At 41.4% G+C, this 15702-nt stretch overlaps 1 protein-coding gene across 2 annotated transcripts in view; it reads left to right on the top strand.

The window, feature by feature from the left end:
• EPHA3 (EPH receptor A3) overlaps nucleotides 1-14676 on the top strand; it is a 237347-nt gene extending 222671 nt beyond the window's left edge. For both annotated transcript variants that reach the window (XM_080377011.1, XM_080377010.1), the window contains exons 16-17: nucleotides 10270-10425; nucleotides 11872-14676. In XM_080377011.1, the coding sequence (XP_080233137.1) occupies nucleotides 10270-10425; nucleotides 11872-11977 (262 nt within the window). In that variant the 3' untranslated portion in view covers nucleotides 11978-14676. The remainder of the gene's footprint in view (nucleotides 1-10269; nucleotides 10426-11871) is intronic.
• Nucleotides 14677-15702: the final 1026 nt, after the last annotated feature.

The following is a 15702-nucleotide window of genomic DNA, read 5'->3' as shown; positions in this document are numbered from 1 at the left end:
TCCAGTTTTGATCAAGTGCATTGTTTTTCTTCTTGAGCTTATGATTTTTTAGTCCACTGTGTATTACTTCACATTTGTGAACATTTAATGCAGATACAAAGCAGATGGAAAGTTTTCTCGACTCAAGCAGGAGAGGCAGAATCACTTCACCCACCTGCTCGCCAGTTGGTGATGCTGTGGCCTGAAAGGGCTTATTAGTTGTTGTTACATTTGTATGGCAAAAAAAATAACCCAGGAGTCATGCAACTGGAAATCCTTTGTGTATGCTACAAATCTTAAATGGACATTTCATTTTCTCTTTCTTTCTTTCTTTCTTTCTTTGTTTTTTTTTTTCCCACTTATTTATATTCCGGGGGGGTGGGGGGGTGGGGGGGGGTGTGGTGTCTTATTTATATTTCTAATTCTATCTTTTGTGTGTCTGTGTATATGATAACTCTCAAGTTAAAATGTATGTTATCCTTTTATTATATGAATCTTACTCCTACAAAGCCATTTTAAAAAATATATTTAAACTGTAGAGTTTAATTTAAAATATATTTAAAGCATTTCTGCCTCAAAGTGAGTTAAGCTGTTGGAGGATGGTGTGACCTTGAGGTACGAGCATTGTGATATGGGATTCAGGCAACCCAAGCATTATGGCAGCTTTCCTATAGCTGCTGTGTATGTTCACAACTGTGATGTAGGTGTGACTAAAGTCCTTAGTCTTCATGAACCTTTTATAAAACAAGAATAGGCAAATTAATCCACAACCTCTGCTGAGGAAAAAAAAAAAATGAGGAAAGATTGAAAAATGTTTCTAATTCCAACACATGAATTTTAGAAATTCTGAATTTCTGCCAGGTCTGCAATTGATTTCAAAACTGGCAGGGAATCTACACACACATACATACACACACACACACAAGAAAACAAAACAAAACAAAACAAACAAAACCAAAAAAAAACCCCAAAAACAACCCAACCTGTTTCGGTATCTGCTTTTGTTTCTGTGTAACCTTTTGGTAAAGTGAAAGTCCGTGTCAGATATCACTGCTGTTTTTTCTTTATACTGCAAGCACATAGCTAGGAGGGGAGGAAGGAATTATATTGCAAACTAGGGGAGAAAACTGGAAACCACCTGAGAATTCAGGATATTTCGTTATTAACTGATCTATAACCATTTGTGTGTTTCTAGCTGTACTAATACCTTTATCTAAGTGGAAGAATTTGTCTCATATATCGAATGTAGAAAACAGCAAGCTGATTGTCTTGTAAAAAAGACCGTTATCTTACAAGTTGCTCCGAGCTAACAGCTGACAATTCTGTTGGCTTCTTTGGGTCCTCACAGAAAATGCTACCTATTTTGCATTGCAGAATGAGAGGAGGATCCAGAGGAAGGATATTTTAATGGAACATTTATCGTTCAGTATCTTTATTCTCACTTCGTATCTAACCCAAGCATCTAAGATGGATAGTCATTATCCCATCTTGCTGCTTACAGGGAGTTCTGTAAAATTGGCTGGTGATTTCTGTCCACTTATTAATAAGATTCCAGTAGTGTGGTTTCAAACACATTGTGAAACAGTTTTCGGTTTGGAAATGCAAGCCGTGGAATGTTTTGCGAAGTCTGCCGGTCTTAATTTTACTTTGGAAAATGTCGAAACGTCACCCATTTCAAAAGCAGCTGCCTTACCGGGACTTTTAAAATGATTCTTTGGTTTAACTAACATATCTGTCGCTCTGAAAATTCAAATTACCTTTCTCACAGGAGGATTAATTACCAAGTTTGCCCCAAATCTTTGAAGATGAAGGTGTTACAGGCTAGCCAGCAGTCATTAATAGGATTCAGCATCTGTTTCTTCTGGCGTGGAGCTCCCTTTAGCAGGAAATACATGGAAAAGGCAGAGCGTGTTCAGCAAAGGCACCAACCTCCAGTAAGGCCATTGATTTCATAGAGGCAGAATGCAAGGCTGCCTTGCCTGCACTTTATAGACTCCTCTCTCCAAGCACTGCTGGTAGCATCAGCCAGCCAAACTGCTTTCCACTTAGTCCTTGGGTTTAAGGTGCTTTCAAAGAATTAAAAATCTGCCTCTGTGTTCTTCTGTATAGAAGCTGTGGAAGCAGTTTTATTTTGTGGTTTCAAGGATTCATTGTAGTCCACTGGACTGCTCCGGAGAGCATGATAAATGTTGCGTGTTGCAAAAAAACCCCATAAAAATCTGAATAGATGTGCAGAGTGAAAAGCTGATGGAAAACAGGGGAAACAAACCAGAATTTTAAAGAAATAATGCTGCTTACCAAAATAAAAAGACATTTAAAACTCTATTTTTGCTAATTTCAAAATTAAGACCATTGTGCATGTTAATGTGCACCTTTTCTGTGCATAGACCTCAACTAAAATTTAACCTCAAATTTCTTGTTTCCTGATACCTCGTCAAGCTCAGTCAAGTTGTTCCTGACTTACAACACTGAATATGCAGCTTCTGTTTCATTCAGTTTTCATTCATTCATATAATGAATGACAATTAAAGTACATGGATAACACCTCTTAATTTTTTATTGAAGGCTCTGGATGGACCTGATGTTTGCAAAATGTGTGGTTGCCTCCTTGGAACTCCACTCAGAGGCCTGAGACTGTGTATCCCATACTGTTCTAGAAATTTTGCATCTTCCATTAAATTCCAAGTTCCAGTTCCATGATGAGGAAGCAGCATGCCTGACTATGGGAATAATTATTAAAAAAAAATAAATCATCTATGAACAGTCATGTCATTTTTCTTTAATCCCCCAAATGCATCTTTTTTGCTAATTTATGACCCTATGTAATTTTATTGGGGCGGGGGAAGCATTATTGCTGGATCGTTCTGCAGCATTGGAGGTAGGTTTGGTTTCAGGTTTGTTTTATGTTTTAGAAGTTCTCCATTTAAAATACGGGTTCTACCGCTATTGTTATAACTAAGGCTAGAAAAACAAGAAAGCCACTTATTTTCAGAAAAAGCATAGCTGAAATTCTTTTAATATAGTCCAGGAAATTTAGGAGGGTCAGGGTCAGCTGCTCTTTCTGCTGAAAATACGAAAGTGTTTGAAATAGCGCATGAATAATTCTTCCTACATTCTTCCCTGTGATAGCAAGTTGTTGACAGCCCTACCCTGATTTTCTTGAATTTGATGCGTTGTTTGAATTATTCACTGGAGTAATTTCCTTGAGCAGCATTTGGATGACCTGTTATTTGCGGATAGTTGATTGCAAGTGTTCGCCGCTAAACCTGCGCTTTGTTGTCCATCCTGTGGCACTCTCCCTGGTGTGGAGGGCAATGTTTGCTTTCAAATGTCCAGAGGCATCATTTGCAATTTAAAATTTGAAGTTCGCTTCTCACAAAGTTTGTTTCCACTTAAAAACTGATGATTCAGTAGAAAGTCTCTAGTATGCTGGCTCGGTAGGATATTTATGAAAATTAAACTCAATAGGAGCAGTGAAACAGGTCAAATAAAAAATTCAGACCAATCCATTATGCAGCATAATTCAAGCCCTGTTTTTACAATAATATTTACAACAAAATGACTATTTGCGTTGGCTGAACATTTTGTTGAAAAGTTCCCTTTTTTTGCTATTCGGTCAGATGCTTGACATGTATTGCTGACCTGCTGTAATATTGCTTGTTTGCTTCTCTCTGTTAGGAACTTCCAGGCTGGAGGGCTGAAGGAGGGAGATTTCAGTTTGATTTGGAGCCTCTCAGAGAGGGCTTATGCTTTCTGGTTGTCGAGGCATTAACCACAGGGTCCGAACCTGGCCAAACGCTGCATGATGCAAGCCTACATCGAATTTTTAGCCTTGTTCAAAACCCAGCAATGATATAATCCGTGTCCTAAAACGGACCGCTCGCTCTGGAAGAATTCAAATAATGAAAGCCTACAGCGTTAGCTCTCCTTCTGAAGTCTGCTAAACATAAAATAGTGAATTTATGGAGGGGGGGGAGGGGGGGGAGGGCGGGGACACAACACACACTTAACTACAAATCACAAAGGAAAATGGGAGATTGCAGTAAATTATACTCCTTGGTGTCTAATCGTAGTTTGGGTTGTGGGAGGAATCTGGGAGCCAGACTGAGATTTTTCAGGACTTGAGTTAGCACGCTAGGGACAGAAAAGCACAATTTCACCTGGCTTTTCCAGCGGTCATTAGTACCATGCCCGGGGCAGCCATTCTTCCTTCAAAGTTAAAAGTTGTTGGGGCTCACCGTTAACAGAGACGGTAAAATACCTATTTGCAGTTTCACACGTCTACTTTGACTCTGCTGGTGAAACTCAGACAAGAATTCACGGCAGAGCGAGCTGGGTGCTGTATAATTTCAAGAGCAATGCAGCCGCGTCAGCAGGTGGCCCCATCGTGAGCGTCTGCTGTTTACTGTGATTCTGAGGGATTTTGTTCTGCTGTTCTCAGCTCGATGTGCTGGGCCCTCATTAGTGTTAATGGCAATTCTGCACTGGAGAGGCTGAGAAGAGAAACTGAGCCCTCGCCTGACGCTGCGAACGCTGTAGCAAAAGGCTGTAGAAATACACAGTGCGGCCAAATGCGAGATAAGGGGAAGCGGTGCACAGCAAATGGTAGGTGCAAAGAGCCAGAAAAGCATTTAAAGAGCTCTCTGAGGCATTTTTCTCTTCCTCTTGTAAAGAGCCTGTAGATTGTCCTAACAATAATGCCTGGTTGCCGTTGAGGGTCTGCCTCTGGGCCAGCCACGAATCCCAGGCACTGGCCACATGATGCTACTTCTGTGGTTTAGAAGCACAGCTTAAAGCTGTGTGATGACGAAAAGAAACCCATTTCAGCAGCATGCTGGTATTTTTGCCTTCGGTCGTTTAGTGGTGCGAAAAAGTAAATTAAGGAGCATCCATACATTCAGGCATATGTTCTATTATCCCACCAGGATGCTAAAAAGATGTAAGCCCCTTGAAAAGCATGTTCTGAGGGGCAGCTAAAGGAGCAGGGAAGACTGGAGGACATCCTATGGGGCATTGGAAATTTTTATTTGCTCATTATTCTAGAGGTAACGGTGTGGTAAGTTTTTCAGAGCTAGAAAATGAGAAGTCCGGGGTGGTGTTTAGAGAGAGGTATCATTTTGCAGCAGGCCACCAGCCTCACCTGCCCTGGTTATTTGTGCTAGTCCCCTTTATTTCTCCAGCTGTCTTTTGACTTGAAAGTGTAGTCACAACCTGCTTATTCTAAAAGTGTGTAAGTATCGTACGAAGCCCCTTGGGAAAAGCCAATGTGCCACCTTAAGAGGTGAATTGTATTTTGGGGACTAAGTTACAAATTTTGCTAAGAGTACCTTAAAAATAGGCATGAAGAGGTGGAACTCCAAAGATTCTTATCTTTAAGGTCCAGGGATAATCAAGTAAACACAATAACTCTACTTCTCGGCATGTCATTTGTTTGCTGGTCTCCTTTTGATAGGCATGTACACTTACGATTCTGCTTGCTGTAGAAGATAAAGCTAAAATTTGCTTTCTATGCCAGCTGCTGGTTTTTGGTTTATTTTTCTCTTGAAATAGGAGATACCCTTCTTGTTAGACTCGAATTCTGTGTTCCAGCTTGCCATAATTGTAGAGCACATAGGATTTGTGTTCAAACCAGGCCTGGCTCCCTCCTAGGGAGCAATTTCACTTTACGAAATCAGCTTATGCTTGCCTAAAATTTGCCAAAGGAAATTACTGTATGCGTTGGGGTTTTTTTAATGCTTTCCCATTTAAAAGAAACTGACTGTGGAAGGGCAAGCCCAGATTTAAAAACTGAAGGTTGGTTGTGTTGTTTGGAGGAAGGGAAAGAGAGAGGCTGCTGAGCCCGGGATCGTGTGTGCACGATAGCCCCGTGTATTTGCAGAGTACTGCCCTCCATGCAGAAGTGGCAGGACACTTTCCTTTTATTTGTCTCAGTTCCTAGATTTTACAAGTTAATCTATCCCTTTCTCTCCAGACAGCATCCAAGCAGAGAAGAGATTTTTTTATGCTGTACCGGGAAGGGTTCTAATGACGTTTTCTGTGGTTTTTTATCATTACTATACGGTGCAGCAAAAGTTTCCTTGCGTCGTGACAAAAAGCTGAGCTAACGATAACAAACTACAGTGCTCCTCCCTACTGCAGCTAACTCAAAGGTTAATTCCAACTGTTCCCATAATGGGCGCATCCAGAGAAAGCTTTAAGCAACAGGGCGTTTTGTAACTGGCAGCTTGCCGTTAAAATTGTCTCTCTAACCTGAGTCTTGCTGATTATTTTTTTTTTTTCAGGGCACCACATGTCAGTAAATACAGCTCTTAGATAGGCACACAATCAGGATCAACAGGGTAGAGTCTTTCCACGACTGTCACAAGATGACACGATGCGGTACAGCATAGTTGGTCAAAACAATAAAGACAGTTCCAAAAAAAAGAGGGGAGAGAAGAAAAGACAGAGGGAAATGTTCTGTTTCACTTCCCCTGAGCAAACATGTAATTTCCATGATTTCTTTTTAATGACTCTCTTCTGAAGCTAGTAGGTACTGATTTATGAAAAGCTGTAAAAGATCAGGTGGAACCCTGCAGGACGTCGTTTACAGCTGCATGGATTGCAACCCATCTAATTTGTCTAGTAAAGTGTGAGCTCATGGCGCACATCACCCAGACCATAAATTTCATGTTCAGACCTTCTGTCTAGGGGCTGGGTCAGGGGGAAAAAAAAACCCTTGCCGATGCATGCAGATGCTCTGAAAGCCCAGCTTTCCCTTGGCGCATGCGAGGAGACATCACAGGCTCTTTGCAGTGAGGCAAATTCCTGCTCATTGATAAACTATCCAGATGTCCTCTCTGAGGAGGAAAGTAACTAATTTTTGTTTAGAATCCTACAAGGAGAAAAATGATACTTTACAGTGCTGGTTATGCTGAGGTCACTTGCATTAAAATTAGGTCATATTTTTTGTCCTGATGATACTTTGATCCAAGTAATAAACATAAAAGCTCTTTTGGGCCACTCTAATTCCTAATCCTAGATACCTGTTCTATTTCAAGTTGTTTATACTTTTTTGTTTTTCATTAGCGATTCTTGAGTCAGGCCTTGTTTTATTAGATTTAAGTTAAAAAGACATACTAGGCTGGAAAAAAAAAATATCTCCATGCTTTATCACTAAGAACACTTCATAAATACTCTTAATAAATGTCTTGGGATTCCAGATGCTATACCCAGAAAACTATAAATAAAAAGCATTGTCTCTTCATGGGACAAACAGTAGTCAGGGAGATGCAGGCTGTGCAGCTACCGAATAAAAGTATCTTGGGCCTGATTATCAAACCTCAGCCTTTAGCCGGAGGGCATTTAAAGCTGGGTCTCATGTAGGTGCTTAAGATCTGGTTTTAGAGAACAGTAACATGAAGTGTGCTCCATCTGCTGCCCTCAGCTCAGTCTTTGTCTCGGTGCGGCCGTACTGTGCTTTCCCTTCTGCAGTGTTTTGGGGGCAGAGCATGTTTCTGTGGTCTTCTGGCACTTTCCTTCCCACCTGCGGCTCTTCCTGGGGTGTGAAGTCCATAGTTGGTGCCAGTGATCATGATCATTTGCAGCAGTGCCTTGTCCCAGCTGGGAGGGAGGAAGGTCATCAGGCAAAACGTGTCCCACCAGGGAGATCGCTGCTCTGAGAGCTGGTGAAAACTGAGGGTCAGTCTCCAGTGGTGTTATGTCCATCTGTGGGTTTGAAATGAAGATTTTAAAGCACCTAATGAGGTCTTTAATTGTGGCCTGCAATCCCAGCAGGGAGGAAGATCTTAAAATAATTTTCTGAACCTGAAATAAATCAGCTGATGGATAACAATTGGCAAAACGTCAGGAGCAAAAGCTGCTGTTTAATATGTAGCTGATGCCAAAAGTTAGTTTGGTTTTGGTTTTCCTTTGTTTGTTGTTTCTCCCCCGCCCCCCCCCCCCCCCCCCCCCCCGAGCTATATTGTTCTTTTGTCCAGAGGTGAAGGGTAAAAGTTTCAGTGTAACTGATGTGATACCTCCCAATTACAGTGCGAGTGAGATGTACTGCAAGAGTGCGCTATTGTAGTGCTGCTGAGCTTGATGAAACTCAATAAAGACTTGTGTTATGATTGAGAAGTTTTCCTTGGATTTTCTAGGCTCTTTATGAGCTTAAATTCACTGGTATTTAAATACGTTGTTCTCTTTGGCACCTTTACAATCTCCCCCCAGTTGTTTTTTTGTTTTGTTTTTCCAGTGCTCAGAGATGGTTTGGGATTGGGGTGAAGAAGGTGTTTTACAGCCCAAATCAATCAAAGTGACCAGTAGCTCTCACCTACCCATTACACTGCCTAATCTCTGCCTTTAAATTCCAGTGCTAGCCTAAGCACCCCTCATTTTCCCTTCTTTCCATTGACAAAAGTCACTTCAGACTCCTGCACAGGTGATGTTTCACTGGAGCCACAGGGAAAAAACATTTCTGGGGCAGAAGATAGACTGTAAAGTTGCGCGATAACTGCTTTGAACGTCCTCCAGTTCAGCCTGCTGTGCTCAAGAGCAGCACCATCATGGTAGCATCGCTAAGCACAGGCTTGGCTTTAAGCCTGGGATGGACACCCAGAAGGTAGTGAACTGACAATGGAGCATGAATGTTGCTGGGTGGTGGTTAAAAAGCTCTCCCGTGTGGACATAACGTTTGTCAGTGGAGGGGAAAAATGCAGAAATAGAGTTGAGGTCTCTAATAACATCTGACTAGGTGAAGAAGTTGTTTTGCTAATTAGCACTGAGAAAAGTAACTAGAATTAGAAAGATGACTTGTTAGTAGTCAGGGGCTTCTCACACCTCTTAGAATAAGCCAACATGTTAGTGAGGAGGAAGAGCTGAGAACAGGTTCACCGCTCGTGGAGCTGAGTGTCTCCTCCGAGCCGTTTAGCCTGGCAGACCTCTTTTGGAGAGGACAACCCCCTGCCTGGAAATGCCTCTGTCTCTCCAGGGACTGCAGCCATAGTTCAGAAAACTGGCTGGGCCAACTTGTGTTCCAGTTCGACAGCTAAAATGAGCTGTGGTACAGCCTGACACTAGACACTTTATGGCAGAGCTGTCATTTATTTTCAGTCTTGATGATCTCAAGTAGGAAGTTACAGTAGGCTCACAAGACCATGAAAACGACAGTATTCATACCAGAGAGAACTGAATTTCTGCATCAAAGGGAGGGCAGCCATTTTTGCCACGTGTCATATGCAGAGTCAGCTGCAATATATTCCTTCTGTATAGAAAATTATGTCTTTAATCAACATTTTGAGAATATTTTTTTTCTCTATAGCTTATAGGCAGACTTTTGCCTATAGGCAGACTTATGCAGATGGAAAAGGTTTAAATGTACAAAGAAGCATGAACGTATGTTTTGTTGGATTCGTTGTGTTTGTTTTGTTTGTTCCTTACTGGTTTCTTTGTTGTTTTCCAAGTAGAGAACTTGGATGCAAATCATGTCAGTGGAGCATCCTTCAGGAGCATCAAGTTAATGTCAAAGGCAGGAGATTATTTAGTTCTCACTTCTAAATTATTCATATGATACTCTTATGGAAGTTTTAGTCTTAAAGTGAGCATCGATTTTAAATTGGGCATGGCAATTGCATTTTACACTTGGCTAAGTGTTTTTTAATAGCAAACATCCTCATTTTTGCCTCTGTGTGCTGCTGCGTGCAAGTTTCATGAAGTTACATTTGTCTCACAAATTCACTTCATGTTTGATATTTAGACTTGATACAATTTTTTTAAAGCCACTGGTGTCTTTATTATTTGTGCTTCTAACTTATGAAGGAACATTTAGGATTTGCCAGTGGACTTCAATACTCGGGATAGCTGATATGTATAAATTCTACCAACAGGCTCAGCTTGGAGACTAGAACGTGCATCATTTGTGTGTTGTTTGGGACTAGGTGAATCACATAAATATAATCTAAACGAGGCTTGGGTTTGCTAATATTTCACACCTTAAATTGTAAGGTAACAGCACACTAAATGAGTTAGTGATGCTTCCGTGATTTAAACGTGGGCATGAGAAGCTGGTGCTCTTAAGCAAGATGGTTACATGGCGTTCGTTAGAGCTGCCAGTGTGCGTGTGTGCCGTGGCCGCAGCAGCAGAGAACATCCACAGGCGAACAGAAAAGCCCCGTCTAGCCTGGAAGCTTCTACAATACCAACACTAAGTTTAACATAAATAAATCCATACCAAATAAATCCGTACATCTCCCTGCTCCCTAACATTCAGCACATTCTTTTCATTTTTATTTTTATTTTTATTTTTAATTTCAGGCCATCAAACCTTCTCCTGGACCAAAGTAACATTGACATTTCAGCCTTCCGCACAACAGGTGACTGGCTCAATGGTTTTCGGACAGGACAGTGCAAGGAGATTTTCACAGGCGTGGAGTACAGCTCCTGTGATACAATAGCCAAGATTTCTACAGAGTAAGTTTGAATTGACTACAGCTCTTTGTCATTAGTTGTGGCTGGAGGTACACGTTTAAACATAAGCATGAGAATAGCGTTTTTATACGGAGTTTCCCGTTTTTAGCTAAAATATTCTTGCATTAAAAGAGACAAACTTAAATATTTGTTGCAGCTGCAATACATGTGCAAAACCTAGGTGCTCTGGTGACTGTGTGAAGGCCACAGTCCCGTAGCTTTTTCTTGCTAATAACAAGGAAATTCCAAATTTCTTCTGACACAGTAGCACCGTGCATCATCTGGTACACCAGCATCACTTTCTTTCACTCACAGTTTAGGAGTTTCTCTGTTGATTCTTTATATTTTGCCTTTTATATGGTGGTTTCCCCACAGCTGGCACACGTGCCGATTTTTTCCTTTATTGCCAATCCCATATTTTATCAAACCAGGGGAGACAGAGCCAGCTCGTTGTAGCTGCTTTCCTCCTACATGATAATGATTGTTGAGGGGCTGAACTGCCTCCAGTTTTGACATTTAAATTAAATTAAGTGAAAACCACTAAACTTGGAAGTTTATGACTCGCAAGTGTATTACGTTCTAACAGAGTCCGTCTTTGTTCTAGTGATAAGGAAGAGGAGGATAATCTTTTCTTTGCACCTGGAAAGGCAGCAAATACAGTTAGGAACTTATAGCCAAAGGGAATGGTGGTTCCCTGTTGGGCTAGCCAAACACATGACAAGCTACCAAGAAGTAAGCAGCAGCTGCGATACTGACAATTAAACACATCAATGCCGTTAATTAGTGTATTATTGCAACTATAAAAAGGCTGCTAATGGCTTTTTATAACAATTACCCTTTGGGGACAGTGCAGCAGTCCTCTAGGAATGCCCAATTTCCTGTGAGCCACTGGTTAATTAGCCCTTCACCCGCGTTACACCACTTCTGTGTTGCAGGGAACAAAGGAACCGGAGGAGAAGTGGGGGAGGAGCGGGGTGGGTGCGGGCAGCTTGGCCGCGTAGCCGCTACTCTCAGGGCACCAGGGTTCAGGCGCGCATTCAGGGGGATCAGCCCCTCGGAGGGGGCTGTCAGCGCTGCAGGAAAGGCCATCAGGCCGGTAGGGGGTGGGGGGCTAGAGAGGCTCACATTCGCTGCTGGCCCAGGAGCGAGCCCCTGGCCCCTAAAGCCCAGCGCACGTACGGCCAGAGAACACTGTTGCGTTGTCTTTTCTTCCAGGTAAGCAAACACAACGAGGCTCCAGGAGTTTTTACTCTCTTTTGTGGCCTCTTGCTGTTTTCGTACAGCAGCGCTCAGCACTTTTCCTGCTGGCTGGTGTTCCAGCAGTATCACTGTACCTGGAGGCTCCTCCAATGCAACATTAGAAGATGAGCCAGTTGATTTGCTCACATCGGTGCTGGGAAACAGAGACAGTATGCTTGCTCACCCCATGCCTCTTCTCTTTTTTTCCAGTGACATGAAGAAAGTTGGCGTTACAGTTGTGGGGCCTCAAAAGAAGATTGTTAGCAGTATCAAAGCTCTAGAAACTCATACAAAGAACAGCCCTGTTCCTGTGTAAGGTACCAAAATGATGTTGCTCAGGAGAGAGAAAAAGAGAAAAGTTGCGTCACAGGTCAAAAGTGATGGCTGATAAACGGCAGAATTTAAAGGAGCTCTTTGCAACAGTTGGGAAACATAGTGGTTGAAATTTTGAACCCACTAAGACACTCAAATATTGAGTATAAATGCCTTAAAAATAGGAGCGAACTTGTTTTCTATCTGTTAATCCTAAAGGGTGGGTGCTCTTGACTGACTGTTAACGCAGATAGTAAATTTCAAAGGAAAAAAAAAAAAAAAGGTAAAAAATCCTTCCAAGTAAAAACCAGTGATACTAAAACCTAGAGCCATTTGAATATTAAGTGACTGAATAACACAGAAAACCCATGGACACAAAAGCTGTGTATTTGATCTATACAGCAAACAAGAAGAAAGAAAGACTTGCAGTATTTTTATACAGAAGAGATCTGTAACAGGTATTTTATTTCTTTAAAAGCAAGGGAAATAGAGGACTATACCTCACAACCTGTCTGGCCATATTTACTATAATGTCGTTGTAACATGCTATTTCAGCTTCAGAAAGGAACACAGAAATTAAGTTTGTAGTGACTTTGAGTTAGCTGACAAAAGATTTTTGCCATTATGTTAGCTTCCCTAATTGTCTTCATTTAAGTAGAAACAAGTCTTATTTTTAGAAGACTTATTTATTTCTTTTTTTTTTCCCATTATTGTTTATATTTATGCTTAAATACCTTAACCTGGCTGTATTATTGCCAAGTGCCAAATATTATCAAAACTTCATTGGTTCAACCTGAGAAATTGTCTGAGGGTCAATCACTAGACGATTTTATACTCATAACATCGTGTAAGAAATACAGAAGGAAAGAAAGATGGTCTTTTTCCCAGCTCTGACACTACAAAAAGCATCTGGACTCGTTGAGATTCCTTCCATTTGCTGTGAGTGGTATTTTAAGCTGGCCCTGAGTTTTGGCAGAGGTGCGTGGGTATCTAGATCAGTATCTGCCCTGGGCCAGCACATCAGTCTCATGTACTTCCCGAAGGCCTGCTTTGCTGTCAAAATCAGGATCACTGGTCTCAGGTGGCGTTCAGGTGGGAGATTTGCCTAGCAAACATTTAAAAAAAAAAAAAAAAAGAGTCAGGGTTGCATCCTGCATTGACTGAGGATGCTCTTTGGGTTCACTGGGGAGCGGTCCATGCCTGGCTGCGGTCTGGCCGGCTCTGCTCCCACTGGTGGGAGCTGGGAGGTGCAGGACCCTGTGGGCAGCTGCGGGTCCTTGCGCTGAGATATGGTCACTTGCAGCCAAGGATAAGTAGTTTAAAAGGATGATTTTTTAAGCTGTGAAATGGGGCTTTAGTATGTAATTTTACCTAAGTCTGAGATAGAAGAGCTCTGTCCAGGTGGTGACCTCCTGCAGGGGACTCGAGCTTTTGGCACAGGTATGGCACCTCTTCCTTGAAAGAAATCAGAGAGGAGCTGATCTTTAGGAGAGTGGTCACATTTCCCAGGGGAAACAGGAGCCTGGAAGGTAGAATTTGGGAGCCCCCTCATCTTCAGCATCTTTCCAATAACCAACTCTTAAGCCGTTGCTCTGGAGCACGTCAGCCCCGGTTCTGAGCAGACACAACTTGCTCTGAAAACAAGTGGTTTGCTTGCGCTGTGTACCGGTGAGCTTCTGAAGGCTCTAGAGGTGATGCCAGGCACGCAGACATCAGGCTTTGGGTGCTAGTGGAAACCACTCTGACTCCCAACCTGCCATGCTGGCATCGAACCCTGATTCTGATGGATAAAAGGGAATCCCTCAAAGTCCCAGACTGTGTGGGAGGCAGGTGACTTTATGGCACCCTGCCTTTCGCTGGGTGTGCAAAAGCAGGTAGAACTACTTGTGCTTTCTTTCTTGTATTTGGATTTATGAAGCTCCTTGTAGCGTAGGGCACGTAAGGGAAGAATCAGGTCCTAAGATTTGTGTGGCTGAATCGGCTTTTAAATTGTTCTTTATGGGTCCAGGAATTATATTTATCACGCATTGCTAAATAGAAGCAGAATTAGAGACTTTCATGAGTGCTGGCAGTGAGCGTGCTGTAAAGGACTGGATTTGAAACACTCACAGGGTAGTAATTAGTAATATTTTCTGAAAGAAAAATGAATGCGTTTTAAAGTAAGTTGAAATAAAAAAGTAAAAATGGAAGAAAATGAGAACAAAGCGAGAACAAAGCACTTAAGATGTAAAGAACACTTCTCTTTATCTGCCACAATCTCTCGTGAAAAGCAGCATGCTGAATAGAAAAGCTGTGTTTTCCGTTGCTCTTGGTTCGTTCGGAATCTTTTCTTCAGTTTGAGATTGCTCTAAATCAGACGTTGTTAGTGAACGTAAGTCACCAAAATCCATCTGCAGACATTAGCTGTGTGGGGACGGCTTTTTATAACATATTCCTCGTGACATTTCTCTTCAGCTTCATCCTGCTGCTGGAGCGTAGGGGCGAGGGGCTGGGGTGGGGGGAAGACATCGGTGAAATGCTTCTGAAAACACAGAACCAGTTCGTAGAGTTTTAGATGACGACTGAAAACTTTGCACCAACCACCCTCAATTTTCTCTTAGTATCCTGTCATGTTCCTTGCCCACTGTTTGAGCATGCTCGGCCTAACAGATTAAATCTCACTGAAGCTTGGGGAAAAAAAAAAAAAGAAAAAAAAAAAAGAAACTCGATTTTGCTTTTCTTTGCTATTGATTTTGCTTTTCTTTGCTATTAGGAATATAGGAATTTAAAAATACGTTTAGTTTTCTCTCGCTGTCAAAAGTTGATTTGTACTGTAAGTGGCCTCTGTTGCAAGCATCCTATACTCCCTGTCCCCGTGTACATATGTATACATAGCAGTGTACAATTCTTCATTGTGGAGTAGAGATACTAGAATTCGTGTGGCCATCTTCCTGTACAGGACTTGCATCGGTTATTGACATCCAGCAAAATGCAACTACTCATCAAATGACATGCCGTATTATTGGGTTTGTATCTTTAAATATAGTTTCCATTTTATTTATTTCTGTTAACGTATCTAGTTTTGTGCTGTTACTTAGCATTCAATAAGCAATGTATAGATGTGATTTGATTGGCAATATGTATTTACTTTAACTTGTATTTCAAAGCATTACTTACTCATTTAGATTATATATTGTGCAATTGTAGATGGCCTCTTACTAATGTAAAATGATTTGTAGTGGAAACATTTATATTTTTATAATAAACATAATGAAAGTATTTTTTACATACTGGAATACTGAGGTGATTGCTTGGAGGACAAAGTAAATTTATTTGATTAGAGAAGTGTGATAAAATTGTAATTAAATATGGATAAATTCTGAGTGTTAAAGCATGGGTTCGGAGTGAAAGCTAGATATTAACTATATTATCTATTCAAAGAAACAAGTACTACAGGTTTTAGGCAGACCAACGTTTGTGCTAAACTGACTGACACCAGTCAAAGACTTTTACTTTCTCTGTGGATACAGGAAAACATCGTCTCCTACGGCCTGCCTATGGGACATCAAAAAAGCTGTCATTTATTTAGTTGTGTCAAGTATTTCCAAACTTTTGCTTTTTTTCCTCCCTTGCCAGTGGACCTCTTTTCATCTTATTACTATGTTGAATCCAGTAAAAGATGTACTTTTCAACAAAATAAAAAAGGCCACCGCTTACTGTAATTTAACCCCATGATTATTTCTTGCCTCT

The sequence above is a fragment of the Falco punctatus genome, assembly GCF_963210335.1.
Source record: "Falco punctatus genome assembly, chromosome: 2".
In the NCBI taxonomy this organism is placed as follows: Eukaryota; Metazoa; Chordata; class Aves; order Falconiformes; family Falconidae; genus Falco; species Falco punctatus.
The sequence above is the reverse complement of the archived record's forward strand: the minus strand, read 5'-3'. Positions and strand labels throughout refer to the sequence as shown.